This window comes from Gavialis gangeticus, unplaced genomic scaffold (genome assembly GCF_001723915.1).
Source record: "Gavialis gangeticus isolate Ggan-Ray unplaced genomic scaffold, GavGan_comp1, whole genome shotgun sequence".
NCBI lineage: Eukaryota > Metazoa > Chordata > Crocodylia > Gavialidae > Gavialis > Gavialis gangeticus.
In genome coordinates this window covers 9159567-9174452 of record NW_017728991.1, presented here as the reverse complement: position 1 = coordinate 9174452, position 14886 = coordinate 9159567, and the positions used below count along the sequence as shown (strand labels likewise).

Here is a 14886-nt window from a genome sequence, read left to right as displayed (position 1 = left end):
AGGTCCCTTCCGACCCTAGAAACTATGAAACTATAAGATTCTTTCTGAAGATCACCAGGGTGGATGCGTTCACTTTGGGTCTTAAAGCCCACGTAGAGCAACCCAAGATGAAGGATGTCCCATTGACCGCTCTACAGCTGGCTCTAGTGAGTCTTGTTAGGCTATCCCTTTCAGGACTAGAAATTGCTTTCTGATAGAGGCCTCAAAATTCACAAGTTACCCTCCATCTTTCCCTGCCTCCCTAGCACTCTCCTGTAGCAAAAAGGGTCTGAATGCAGCCAAACAGGTTGCTAGCAAGTGAACCGAGGCGTTCCTTACCTCCGGCGCGCTGCGGACTGGCTCTGAAATGTTTCCACCCCTTGCACAGAGCACAGCGGGTAATAGGAGCCAGCTTCAGTGCAGCATCTCTCTGTCTCTTGTCGATGTATTTCTTTCACGCATCCATCGGTACAGCGCAGCCACATGGATCTTTGCTCCCTTGCGCCGCACCATGCTGAGCTCTCCCTGCACAGCTGGGCCAGTTGCTTCTAATCATTCATTTTTAAAAGAAGGATGCTGTTGGGTAATTATCACAAAGGGACACTGAAAGGGAATTTGAAGAAACTTGGCAGATAACAAGTCACCACTATAGACATTAGAATGCTGTTCCCATAAACAACCAAACCTGCAGGCCATGCTGTCTCCCTGCACCTGCTTTCCTCCAGCTTCATTAGGACATGATGTGTCTTTGCATCGTGCAACCCTTTCTTTACCTCCTAGTTCTTGGGTAGATTGGTGGTACAACCCGACTATTCTTTTTCAAGCTTTGAGCAGTGTGTGAAAGATGTGAATGCCTTGCATCTTTTCCATGGTTTTTATCTACCCTAGCTGCATTTTTCTAGGCACCCTCCAGACGCATGCAATTTCTTACTTGCCAATATTTTGGGGGTATCAGCAGTTATTCTATGTCAGTCTCGTTCCCCTAGCCTTTACCTAAGGCCTACGATTTCCGCTGAATTTCAAGACTCCTTTTTCCAAGCCGAATGGGAAAATACAAGTGAAGAAAAAAAACCCAAAAGGAGTGGCGTGTTCAGAATCGCCAAATAAACAGCATCTCCTACCAGCTCATGCAAGAGCTGTGAAAAAACATTTTGAGGTTTGCCTTATTTTATTTGGATTTTGATCACCTGGGTTTATACACCCCGGATTCTTGCTTTGAGTTTGGGGTTTGAGCAAACTCGGGAGTCAAACATTGCCAAAACCACAAACTTCCATCCGGTTTCACACGGAGACCATGAGAGATCACACCTGTAGCTTGGTTGCAGAACAAGCCTGTAAATCAGTGCAGATTTGCTTTGGAAGGCTTGTGAGCCTCACTGAACCTGCCAGCAAACCTGAACTGAGTTGACGTGTGTAGTGAAACTCAAAGCAAAGGGAATCGGATTTTGCATGTTTCTCACTGAGGCTAACCTTCGGTCCTTCCTTCAGCCCTTAAGCTTGGGTTTCGGTGCCAGTGCCTGAGTGGTCTAATGTGATACAAAATGATACGAAAGCGTTTCCATGCCATATGAAAAATGGTAATTAATTTCTGCTTTTATTGATGTGTAGAATTTCCAGTGCAACGAAGCTATGTTCGAGGCCGTGGAGCAGCAGGACTTGGATGCCGTTCAGATTGTCCTCTATCAATACACCCCAGAGGAGCTGGATCTAAACACACCAAATAGTGAGGGTTTAACACCCTTGGACATTGCCATCCTAACAAACAACGTGCCCATCGCGAAGATCCTTCTGAGGATTGGAGCAAAGGAGAGTCCGCACTGTAAGTAAAGAAGAATTACAAATTGCATTGTGTCCCGCTTGGGGAAGTTTAATTAAATTGCCTATAAACTTTGACTGATTTCATTTTAATCTGGACACAACCAGCTATGTCACCGTGACAACAGTTGCAGGGCTATTTGTTTGCTGAGCACAAGCTCAGGAGATGTTATCTACTGGTACTAAAAGGCGCTAGAGATGCAGTATTTAAGACATCCAAGCTGTGCGTTGCAGAGGAGAAACCTGCTGGAGAGTAATGGGATATTGCGGTACGGGTCTCAGCAATGCACACACCCAGTCACTCGCTCTGTTTCACATACGGTTGAAAGAGTGAAACACTGGAACCACGCTGAAACCATGAAAAGCTTGTAGCCAGAAAAAATGTTGTTAAAATAGTGTTCTGTTGGAAAACTATCTTTTTGACAAAACTGAACTGTTTTCCAGAATTTTTACTGGCTTTTACACATTTTTTTGTTTTGGAAAAATGACTAAAACGTCAAAGCTTCTCATCTTGTCATTTCTGAAGTTAAAGGCTTTGCTTTGTCCTTTCAAAACTTAATTTTATGGCCAAATTGGAAAGGGTCAAAATGAAATGAAACATTTTGAAGGTATGTAAACAGACCGTTTTGCTTGACCCAGACAGTTTTTTGGAAATTGTTTCACTAGAAATTCTGAAATATTGGTTGTTCTTTCTGGTTCAGGCCAAAACCAAAAGCTTTTTTTTTTTTTTTCCTTTTTATCCAACAAATTTTGCAGAACAGGAAATTAATTCTCTAATTCTAGCTTCCCACTGGGTTCTACCCAGAGGTAAGCCGATGTCCTGTCACCAGCAGTGGCAAGTAGCACATGCTTTAAAGGAAGAATATAAGAAACAGGGTAGAGTGATCCTTTATCAAACCCTCCCTATTATCGGTAGATTATATCCCTGACTGTTATGTCCCGGATACCGATTCTGTGTTGTGTGTGTTTATTCTGAAGTGACTACCTGATCATTTTGTTGTGTCCCTTACTGCTTTATATTCATATCTATATAAATATCCGTTTCCACACCATTCGTGATTTTATAAAGGGCAGATTCTCCCTCTTCAACCATCTCGCTTTCAGGGGAAGAGTCCCAGTCTTTTTTATTTCATTTCATAACTCTGATTATCTTTGCTGCCCTTCTCTGTGCCTTTCCTAGTACTAGTCTATGTATCCTTTTTGGGAATGGGAGATCAGCACTCCATAGTATTTTGGGGCGCTTGTACACGTGATGGGGGTTTAGTCCTTCAGGATTGCATTCTGTGCCCCCTATATTGAAATGCTGAATTTTTAATTGAGAAAGGAGGGTTTCATTTTTCCGTCACTGTATACATGTCATTGTCCTGGTGGCCGCAGGTGCCTGCTGAAGGCAGAAGCGGTGAGGGGCCTGAGCCTTTTTTTCTGCAGAGCCTATCTGCCCCTCCCACTGCTCGGGGGCAAGCTGATAGATTAATGACTGCAGTGTTCCAAGTTGCAGCATTGCAAACTAAACTACGTTGGGATGTGGCTTAGTTTGTGACCACACAAACTCATTTAAAACCCCCAAAACTTGCGTATGTGTGAAGTGTGACTCCATTAAGTCACACAAAGGGAAAGTTTTGTCACGTGTGCATGGTAACATCGTGATGTGTACAAGCGCTCCTAGACGTGGGTGCACTGTGGATTAAGTAACAGCAGGGTGGTTGGGTCCATGCAGTGCAAGAGAAAGGTAGTTTGCTCTGTCACTAAGCAGTGCTACTCAGTGCAGCCTCGTTGCCTTGCAGGGGTGATCATGCTTCTTATGGAGCAATGCAGCATGTAGCAAGGATGGTGCTAACTGGCATGCAAAGTCTGTGGTCTAGAAGTGGCCTAGCATGTTTAGCTCAGGTGTAGCAACAATAGAAATCTTTCAAAAATATGTAGTTAGGGACCAAGCCAATAATACAGAGATGGTGTGGAGTTCATGATAAAGGAATAAATGACAATGGATTACTATGTGTATGGAATAATTGGAAAAGCAAAGACTCTGCTCCAAGAAAAGGGGTCTCAAGGATGTAGCAAGGTGTGTTTAAGCATATTGCTTCTAATAACTCGGGCATTAACTCCCATTAAAACAAGACTTCTGAAATTTTAAGGCCCAGTGGAGTTTTCCCATTGACCTTCACACATTTATATAAATCAAGACCATACTGAATGAAAGCATAGTGATAAAAGGCTGCAGCAAAGAACTGGTAGCATGGCTTCAGTAAAGTTTCATTACCTACTACCAATGAAATCCCTGCATGAAATACACCTCCGCACAGCACTGGAACACCAATGGCACTTATTGTGGTTATAAAACTCTCCTTTGTCTTCCTTCATGGGACCTTTTTTATGCATAATTTAAAAGTGAAGGGTGGGGGGAGACTTACCAACTCAATTAATCAACCTTAAACCATGACACAAACTCTGACGCCTTACTTGTGGCTAAAAATACACAAATGTATACGAATTTGTTTTAAACTGTCAATGCCTATATTTAGGACATTCCCAGCAAGGCTATAACGAGACTGTGTTGGAGGGGCTCAGCCACTGCAGACTCTGTGCCATTAATTTGAAGTTAGTTAAATTAACAGCATTTAGTCCTGGCATGTCAATCTTGGTGCTGCAGGAAATTGCACCTTGAGGCTACTAGCATTGCCAATTTTTTTCACTGGAGAGTGTGTGAACGTGTGCATGAGTGCATGTATGTGTGTGTGTCTGTGTGCGTGTGTTGATGTGTATTGAGCTGTTTGCCAGCCCCTCCGTGCTGGTACACCTTTATTGCTTTTCTGTGTCCACAGCACTTACATTATCATTTATTCTGGCCTCTTTTAAACTTCCCAGGAGATTTTTGCATAGTGTAGCTGCTCAGTGAAAAGAGTTTTTTAGCTTTATATTTATTTGTTTATTTTTCTGTCATGGTTCATGACTGAGGCTTTAAAAAAAAGTGAGACAGCATTTAGAGTACATGATTGACTGTTGAAGCAACATTCATTAACCATGACAAATCTCGAGGAAAACACAGTCTTGAGTGTTCTAAACAGCAGTAAAAAAGACTAAACTAATTTTTCATTGACCTCATCTGTAAATAAATGCAGTCTGATGGTGAGCAGGGGCAATCATAAATTAGTATTCATTTCCTGTAATTAATGCAAACATGCCTATGAACACAGAGAATATGAATATATAACCACCTCATTTCCATTTCAAAATATACCTACCAAATTTCCACTTCACTTATCTTGATTTTTAGTTTTCTGATTTGCAATAATGGATAAGCCTTGCTCAATCAAAATCAAATTATTAGGGTTTTTTTGTCCTCAAGGGTCTCAAGGCACCACTTGGAACCAAGCAGCGAAGCAGTCATCCCTCAGAACAGCGGTTTTCAACACCTCTGTATTTGTCTCCATTGTTCAGGGCAGGCAGCAGTCGCTTCCTATTTTCTCCTGTTCTGCCTCATTTCCACACTTCTGTTTGCCTGTGTTCAAGCAACCCTGCTGGAATGAAATCTTGTCCAGCTGCAGGTCATTTGGGCTCCATGGACCTGATCGAGCATTCAATAGAAAGACTCACGTTGACTTCAGTACACGCTGGATCATGGTCTGCACAAGCTGAATACAGACAAAATCCCCACCTCCCCCAGTTCAAAGTCAGGGCACAGGGCTGTAATACTGTCTCATCACCAGTACACAATTGCAAGGTGAGTGGAAGTAACTAAAGACGTATGAACTGGGCTCATCTGTGGCTGCCTCACTGCAATTCTTTCCATCGTAGGTAGGAGGTGTGATGGCTCCTGTCAACCAGGCCATCACCCTTTCCCATCAGTTGATGGTTTCAAGTGTGCATCTGAGAGTCCTGGTTGACCGTGTCTTCCAGAGCCATTCATAGCACTCATAATAAACATTTGTCCGGGATGATTTAAATGGGGAGGATCGTGTCTTGTGCAGGGGGTTGGACTAGTTGACCTCCTGAGTTCCTTTTCTATTGGTCTGGACTCTATAATGAGCCAATTCCTGATGGTCTCCTATGGATTCTTTGCTGGAAACTTGCTCCTGATTGCTAAAGCAAGGGTTGTCTTACTCCTAGACCCATCCCAGCAAAACCAGAAAGACATAGGAAGTAGTTAGGGTGAGGCAACCTTCCTGAGGATCATCTTGCAGAGTTTCTTGTGCCATTTCCTCTGGCAGAAGTTGTGGATTGTATAGGGCACATCCTCTTCCATCCCCCTCAGACCTTCAGCAAAAGGAACAACAAAGATGGCCTGGTTGACAGGAGTCATCACACCTCCTACCTACGATGGAAAGAATTGAAAGGAGACAGCCATCGAAGAGCCCGGTTCATGTGTCTTTAGGAGCAGCCCTCCTAGAAAGGAACCCTACCATGAACTGGGTTCTCTTGTGACTATACAGTACTAGCCAGAAGAGAAGGCTCAGAGGGAGTTAATGCACCTCTCGGATTCATTATTTTCATTGCCACACGAAAATACAAAAGCAGGATATGGGATAAAGCCATGGAGAGCAAAGACTCCCTTTCCCCGTCTCATGTGGAATAACATCTGTGCAGAAACCCTGATATTCTTTTAGGCACTTAAACATGGCAGCCAAGAGTGCAGCTTGCTGAACATTTACATTAAAATATTAAAAGGAAGGCAGACTTCTCTCTACATTCACTGCTGTCATTATGCTAGACAACTGTTTCTCTCTTCAGCTCTCTTCATTTATCCTTGGCTTGGTCATCTAGAACTAAATAAAAATAATATTAATGTTTCCACTGGCTAATTTGACACCTTTCCAATGTCCAACAACTCTGGAGCAGGATCTCAAAGGAAGTGGTAAGTGCATCAGCTGACGTTCTCACCCATAAAATCTTCCTCTGCACACCACGCTTGTCAGGAAGTCTGGTCACCCTGTGGCCTCACAAAAGATAGCTCGTTCTGGAGGTGCCAGCAGGTTCCAGGTAGCATGGCCATCTGTCTCATGTCCATATGAAGAATACTTGAAGAAGCGTGGCTGCACGCCAGGTTTGGAAAGCAAAGCGTAAGAGATGAGCATTCTTCAAAGATCTTTGGGATGTCAGAGGTGTTGAAAAATCCCTTGTTCTCTTCCAGGAGTTGTTAAAAATCCCATGGCATGTTCACATTAGTCTGTAGGGGGTTTTTTGGACTTCTGGCTAAAGTCCACTGTGAGAGAGACTACGTTAAGACTAAAAACGTGCAGGTAATACACATGTGCCAACCACAGTACCTCTGTTGATTTTTATTTTATTTTACTCTGATGCAAAAATGATGCTCACTGCTGAGCTCCTGGATTAACTTTTTGATATAACAGAATATCAATGGATCTATGAAAGGTTTTATTATATCCCATATGGAGTCATTTTTTACCCTTCGGTGTGGTTTTTGTGTCAAAACAGGTCACAGTCTCGGGTCCAAAAGTTGGAAGGTTTTGCCTTCTTAGAAATGTTGTGAGCCATCCTTGACTATAGGTGTACATGGTTCTGGCAACATGTACTGTGGCAAGGTCATTTCAGTTCCTATAAAAGGTGATCCCTATGCACAAAAGATGTTCATGACCCCCAGGCTCCCCTGTACTGACAAGAAGAAAGGACACGATTGGGATCTGATACCACAATTGCACCCTCCTCCAATGGGCACTGGGGATCCATGGCATCTTTAAATGAACGTGTGCCAGGAGCTAAGATGACCCAGCCATCATTAACGTTTCCTTTTTTCCAACAGTTGTTACCACGGAAAGCAGGTTGACGCATTTGAGCACGTTGGTCCAGGAAGCCCAGCAGCGGGTGAACGAACTGTCTGCACAAGTGATGAGTGAAGGGCTTGGAATGGACAGCGCAGAAAAAGAGAAGCAGCTGAAAGCGTGGGAGTGGAGATACCGACTCTACAAGCGAATGAAAGCAGGCTACGAACATGCCAGTAAGTAGCACTGAAGTGGTTATGGGAGTCTGTGGAGTGCTCTTCAAACGGGACTAAGTTGCACTGGCAGAGTGGTTCTCTATGTTCACAAATGCTCCTGATCCTCCTGTGAGACACGTAAGTGTTATAGGTGGGAAAATGAAGGGACAAAAAATGACTGACTTGCCTGAGACTGAAGGGCATTCGAATGGAGAGGCCTGAGTCTCCTGACACTTATGTACAGGGACTTGTATGCTCAGAGCCAACAGGCTGATCAGGCCAGCAAGCTCTCGGTGCAACGTCTAATGCTCATGCCGCCAACACACATCCCTTTCCTTGCCTTTTTCCCTTGGCGTTTTCCTTCTGACTTCGCTGAACGTGATTCGAGGTGGTTGAAAAATGGAGCCATTTTGGAAGGAGGGGAGAATGCATGGGGGGAAACCAACCTTTTTTTCACTGTAGTTTGAGAAGCATTGCAGCAGCTCTACATTTGGTCAAACTGTGGAATTTAATTTTTCTCCCAAAGAACTTTGAATCTTCTCTCTCCCCTCCCCCATACACACACGCACACACTTGTGGGCATATGTAAAGCTGATGTTTTGACAAATGTAGTCAAAATTTGGACAGTATTTTAATCAGCTCGAAAAGCTAGGTAGTCTGCGGCCCACGGAAAGGAATAAACCAGGGATTGAAACCATTCTGTTGGTACAAGCATTCTGCTTGTTTTGCTGCACGAACTGTAATTGAGCCACAGCCACTAATATCCTTAAAACTACCTTTACAAAAATGTCGTTGAAAAATAACAACCTGAAGGTTATCACGTACTAAACCTGCTGAGATAGATGTGTAGTGTGATACAAAGAATGGAACAAATATGGCTGTATTAATTACTTGCAATAAAACAATGGAAAAGATACAAGCCACGTTCACAATTTAGGGTAGCTTCACTTAACACAGTTGACACTAGCTGAGACCTTGGCCAGTGCCCTTGCCCTTAGCCACTCTGTTTTTCTTTAACTCACAGTAGTTTTCACAGTTCTCTCATCCTAAATAAAATGTAAAAAACTGGATAACTGCATAGTCTTCATTCACCCACGGAGCTGCCTCCAAATTATTTGCAGGTTCAAGAAGGCCTAAAGTTATTTTTGCAAACGATAAGTAATACAACCTACATTAAGCTTCCTGTATCAAAGCTGACTGATACTCTTTAAACTAATCATTTTTAAAGACACTTATGGCCACAGTCAGCAACACATTTTAGAATGACCACAGTTGGCCCTGATAATATTTGTGATTTCTGAATCCTGGTAATGTAGAAACATGTCATTTAATAGATTTAAATCTTTCAGGGAAGCCTTAAAGGTTTAATTAGCTCTCTGTGGTTTTGTCCCCTCTCTCTTTCCCCTCACCCCAAGAGATTTATAGGACTTGTTCATGGGCATAATTAGCATTATTCTGTTTTATTGAGTTACATGCTTACATACATACAGGAAGATCTTTTTAACCCAAAGGAACTGAAGACCATGATAGAAACAAATGGTGCCTGCAGGATATAGTTAGTCGGGGCACTAATTAAAATGCTCAAAAGGCAGAGAACACAAACACCTACAAACCAAAGCTCACAATTGCCGTGTGGTTTTCAGTTGGTTCTTTGAAGACACAAAAACATTGTTTGAATAGGATTTGTTGTGCTGAGGATCTGATGTTTTTTCTTCTCTCCCAGGAGCCCCCGAGGCGCCAACCAACGTCTGTCTCGTGGTAACAAGCAGTACATCACTCACTGTCACCTTCCAAGAACCTCTTAGCGTCAACTCAGCTGTAGTGACCAAATATAAAGGTACTGGATTTGGATGCATTTCCTTTTCCTTTCTTAACAATGCACAGGCCCTTTAGCGCTCATGTTTACCTTCAGGGGCTGTTTTTCTAAGCCATTCTCAGATCTTTCCAAGTCATGTTTGGATGGAAATATTTCCTTAGTTAACTTTGCGCCACTGAGATATCTGGATGGAGTTCTGGATTACAAATGCACGCGGGCGCACCGTTTACCCAAGCCATTACCCAAGGATCTCTTGAAGCAGTTTGCTTGAATCATTGTGGTTAAGACATCAGCTCAGTAAGATGAGCCTGCTAGAAAACATGAGCTAAGCTTCAGTGTCTGTGTGCTCCTTAAAACATGTGTAGGCCTGCGTATGCCAAACCCACACCTCCATTCCTTAAAGAAATGCCTCTGGAAGCTGATACTGCTGGCAGCAGCAGCATCACAGCCCCGCCAATTTAGCTGTTCCAGTGTTGCCACATCATTCCTGGAAGAGCAGTACATTTTGGGTGGCACCCGTTTGTCCTGAAGTGGAATGAATAGGAAAATACTTCCATCTGAATAGCCCCGACGAGTAGAGCCAATTGACATGAGGACTTTCTATTCCTCAGGAGCTTGAAACGTTTTCTTTACAAAAGTGTCATTCCAAATCAGAACAAAAACTAGAGTTTCGGGGATTTCCTCTGGAAAGGGCCTTCTGCTTTTCCAGAATGAAAAGTCTTTGGCATGTACCCGTTCTGTTTTCCCCAAACTAAATGGAGCAGTCCTCTGCTTCTAGCTCTTGGAAGGGGGGGTCCCCACCACGCCTCTCTGCCCCCGGGATATCTGGCCCGAGCCTGAGAGGCCCCCTCTTGCAGGTAATCTTAGGGCTTCCAGGCCGCTATCACAGAGCTGGATAGAAGGGGTATCTGCAACTTGTCCTTGCTGGGTCTCTCTCACTATCCTCTTTTGGAGCACTTTTATTGGAGAAGAGACTTGAAGGTGGGTCTCATCCTACACATGAGCCATAAGTCCCAGAATATAGACTTAGCCTGCCTTGTTCTCTTTCTTTTGGACTCAGTGAAGATTTAATGTTATGTAACAGATCTGCTCTAACAGAAGATGTTGAAAGAGCCCCAGCCCAGGATAGCCAAAGGCTATGGGAAAGCCAGGCTCGCCCCTGATGTGAATTAGGCAAAGGAGGGACTTGAGTCTGGCAAAGCAGTTCTCTGAGCACCAGGTTTTTTGGGATGGGGGTTTCATTAAGGGGGAAGCTGCTCCAATTCAGGGTCCACTTACTACAAGACAGAAGCAGATAGGACAGAATGGCTGATACATGGTAAATTAATTTTTCTCCCTTTTAGCTCCATATAATTTGTTCATCTGTCCCTATCCTCTGTCCTCTTCAGTAAGTGCGGAAGCAAAAAAATGTTATCCAACTTGACAAAGCTTTTGTAAATTGTACTAACTAGCTCTCTCATGCATTTGTTTGAGTTCTCCACACTGCCAGTTGTTTTCTGTCTGGTTAGGATAACAATTAAGTGTACCAAAATATTCTTTTAAAGTCCTTTTACCCTGGAGGCCAGAATAGGGCTGGATGGAAAAAAAAAAAAGAGCAAAAAACCCCCCAAAAACTTTAATGAGTCTTGAGTAACTGGTGGGGATCAATTAAGCCCTGCATGTAAAATTGCTTATTACATTTTGGAGTGAGATCCTTTTTCATTTGAAGGGCCATGAAATAAACCTTTCAAATGATCTCTCATAAGAATTAGTAGAACCAGGTAAGAGCCGCTTCTCCCATAAACAAAATTTGATAATTTTGACCAAGGATCTTTTAGCCAAAAGCATAATTAAGCACATGTTTATGTGTTTTGTGAATTGAGGATCATACCTTTTCCTACTAGGTTAATACTTAATTTAACAGAAAAAAGGCACCAGAAGAATTAGTAATATATTGTCATTGGTCAAGCCTCCCTTCTTATGCTCATAATGTTATTTTCTAAGGATCTTCATTGCATGAGACACATGCTGGCAATTCCTTTTAATATACAGTATTATCTGTTTCTAAAAATGGTTGGTATGTGGCTTGATTCTGCATTGTGGAAGACTGCTTTCCAAATCCCTATCTGTTCAATGTTGTTTCGAGACTTGTAGCAGAACATTGTCTAAATCTGCTGGCTGTTTTTCTCCATGCAAGGTTTCCCTTGTTACCTCATTTACAAATATTAATATAGGAGAATGATACTTTGCCCTCACACTACAACCGCTGAAACCAGCTTGCTTCATTAAGAGATTTAATTTAATCACACTAGATAGCTAGGTGTTGACTTTTGTGTCCCAGCTGGATTCCAGCTGAGTGATCGCATTCTGTCGAGCTATTTCTTCAAGGGGTAAAGCTGTTTCCTTAAGGAGCTGGGGTATTCTTTACTTCTACGCTGAACTGTTATTTAAAGTTGCTGGCGCGATCCTCTTAATTTCTCTCCAGAGAAAGGTGCATTATGGCGATGGCTGAAAAGTGAAGTGTTGCCCTTGTATATTGTAATTTGGTAAAATGTGTTGAGGCTTGAATCAATGATGATAGTAGTAATCTTCTCCAAGCTGGAGGGGAAAATTCAAAAGCAGGTCCATCACAAAGGTCTAGGAAGCTCACCAAGCATGGTAATACTTCATTAAATATTATCTATTTGGCTAATCATGCTCTAAGGGCAAACTTTGCACCTGTTTCTGCAAACACTTTGGATTTGGCTATACTGCTTGTTCTCACACCGGTGAAAACCTGGGATAAATGTGCTTCACTGATACAGAAAGTGACTTCCTGCAAACTCAAGCTGAGACGAGTCTTACTAGGGTGTGTTACTTTTACACCGGTGCCTTCTTCTATGCTACATGTTTGCCCAGCAGAGCTACCGCAGTGTGACTACTTGGATGCAAAAAACCCTCCAGTTTAGGCAAGATCCTGATGTGATCCTAATGAAGTCTGATGGTATGTGTTCACAGGCCCAGAATCTTTCAGAGCCACCGCTTTAACCAGTTACCCTTGCAATGAGTGTCACATGCATCTCACACACACACATGCACACACAACCACAAATCAGTTTAATTAAATGAAAAGCCCTTTTCATCATCATGGACAAAAGATGATTTTTTTTTGTAAATATTGCTGAGAAATTCAACAATGGCAATAGAGCATTGCAAACCTGGAAAAAAAAATGAAGCTCCCCTCTCCCTGCCTTAAATTTGATTTGTTTTTGCTTTGCCCCTTCACAGGTCCAGGTTCAGATGCGCATTACTTCTTCTTGAGCGGTGTCACAATACAGTGTACACTCCTATCAGAAGTCATTATCATTGTGTTGGGAGGTTTAAGGATTCAGATAAGACAGAAGAATAGAGGTAGAGCTAAGAATAGGCACTAATGAAAACTTAATATGAAATATGGAGAGGCTCGATGTATACTTCATTTCCTTTATCAGTTTTTCCCAAACAAAGACATATTCTACAAATCCATCTCTTGGTGAGAAATGGAGAAACAACTACGGTGTCCAAAGCTGACTAATTAGATTGATTGAAGGTATGTTAGTAAATAGAGAGAAATTCTGAGCTTCCTTTGACTAGGCAAATTGAGCCACTCTACCCTCTCAGGAGACAGCAGTCCCAGGGCCCACGTGCCAAGATACAAAAAATGCGTTTCCAGTAGGAGGATTGCCTCTAATAGAGCTTCCCGCAGTTCACCTGGGGGGTTTGAAGTCACTTCCCAGCCTGGCATTGAGTTGGGCTGATGATGAGAAACTGTCTGGGCTACTTTATCCCCATGCATTGCCCTTCTTTTGGTTTGTTTCTTGGCAAACCATTTTACACATTTCTGTTTGTCCATGTGGCCTGACAGCCGCCTAGGGCTCCCGCCTGATGGAAAAAACATTCTTATTTCATGTCAGTGTTGTAGCTCTTTTGAAAACGTCAGCCAGTCATGTTAGATCAGGAAAAGACAGTTATTTCTCGCATAGCTTTTGCCAAAAAACCTTACTCCCTGCCTCCCTTCCTCCAGGGCAATTTGTGGTTCTCCTCAACATGGTTTGCATTAGTATCGTGCAAGTCCCAAGTAAGAGGCCAAAATTCATTCCCACCAGACAGCTGGTTTGGTGGTACGTGAAATGAGTTTGTATTGGGTGTAGCCCATTTCTCTGAGAAATAAGCACCCACGTAACCCCAGCACTGGCACTGGAAGTCTTGGAAGAAGGAGTGAATGGGCCTTGGAGAGTGAAATGCCATCTTGCACCAACAAGAGGAACCTTTTAAGGTCAGAATCTGGGATCTCCAGAATATTACTCCAGTGAGCCTATTTTATAGATATTCTGTAACTCCATCAAACTTCAGTGTAACTGGCTCGCAATCATTTGCCTTTCACCAAGGCTAGGGAGAGAAGTTACACAAGGTTGTTGAAGTGATCACAAACTGGTTTAAACCTGTAGCAGAACACAAGTTCAGTGCACATAGACCAGTTTCAGACTGGCTGAAACTGGTTTAAGACAAACCTGGGTGAATGTAGTATCAGACTTAACTGATTTGTTTCAAACTAGTTTCTGAAACTTCTGTCCCAGACCCCTTCCTGGTTCAAGTTAAACGAGAGCCCCCCAGTATCCCAGACGGTTTGCAGCCCTGGGCTGTGCTGTCTGCTCCAGAGAGCAGAGCTGGCCCTACCCCTCTGCTCCCATGCTGGAGCAGTGAGGGCTGGCTGACAAAGGGCGGGGGAGCCAAGCCCAGCGGGAAATGCAGTGAGGTCTGGGGGCAGGGGGAATCTGCCGCCCCTCCAGGCAAACCCTAGCTGGGGGCTGGGGCGTTTGGGGCTGGGGCCAGGTAGGGGGGTAAACACCCCTTCACCTGCTCAAACTTACTGCTGGCTGTGACTGTGGACTATAAATCCCAGAGGCACCTGGAAGCAGGAAGAAGTGATGAGCAACCCTGCAGAGTCCTGGGGTTGTAAGTCTGGACTGCACATCTCAGAGACCTCAGGGGCAGCAAACACACAGGCAGAGAGCCGTGCTTTAGCACCCCCCAGCTTCTGGCCTGAGCCACTACAGGCCTGTGGCTGCATTTCCTGAATCAAAGGGAAATGCCTGTTCACTTCTGTTTCAGTTTAATCCGTGCATCTTAGACTAACCTGCAAAGACTGAATTGATTGAGCCTCCAGCTTTTTGACTGTCTGTATCTAGCCCAAGAGCTACAGGTCTGCTCCAAAGTCCATTTGAGGTAAATATGGGGCTTTTGTTGAATACTTTGACTTGAAAAGAAATCTCAGATAGATTTTTAAAACAACTTAGGGAATTCCTTTGATGTAGCACATTAAACCCATCCTCACTCAATTAGTAAT

The 14886-nt window shown here is 43.4% G+C and overlaps 1 protein-coding gene across 1 annotated transcript in view; it reads left to right on the top strand.

Moving 5' to 3' along the window:
* ANKFN1 (ankyrin repeat and fibronectin type III domain containing 1) overlaps window positions 1-14886 on the top strand; it is a 108820-nt gene that overhangs the window by 29941 nt on the left and 63993 nt on the right. Inside the window, exons 4-6 of the mRNA XM_019515126.1 lie at window positions 1588-1798; window positions 7553-7747; window positions 9450-9563. Of these exons, the coding sequence (XP_019370671.1) occupies window positions 1588-1798; window positions 7553-7747; window positions 9450-9563 (520 nt within the window). The remainder of the gene's footprint in view (window positions 1-1587; window positions 1799-7552; window positions 7748-9449; window positions 9564-14886) is intronic.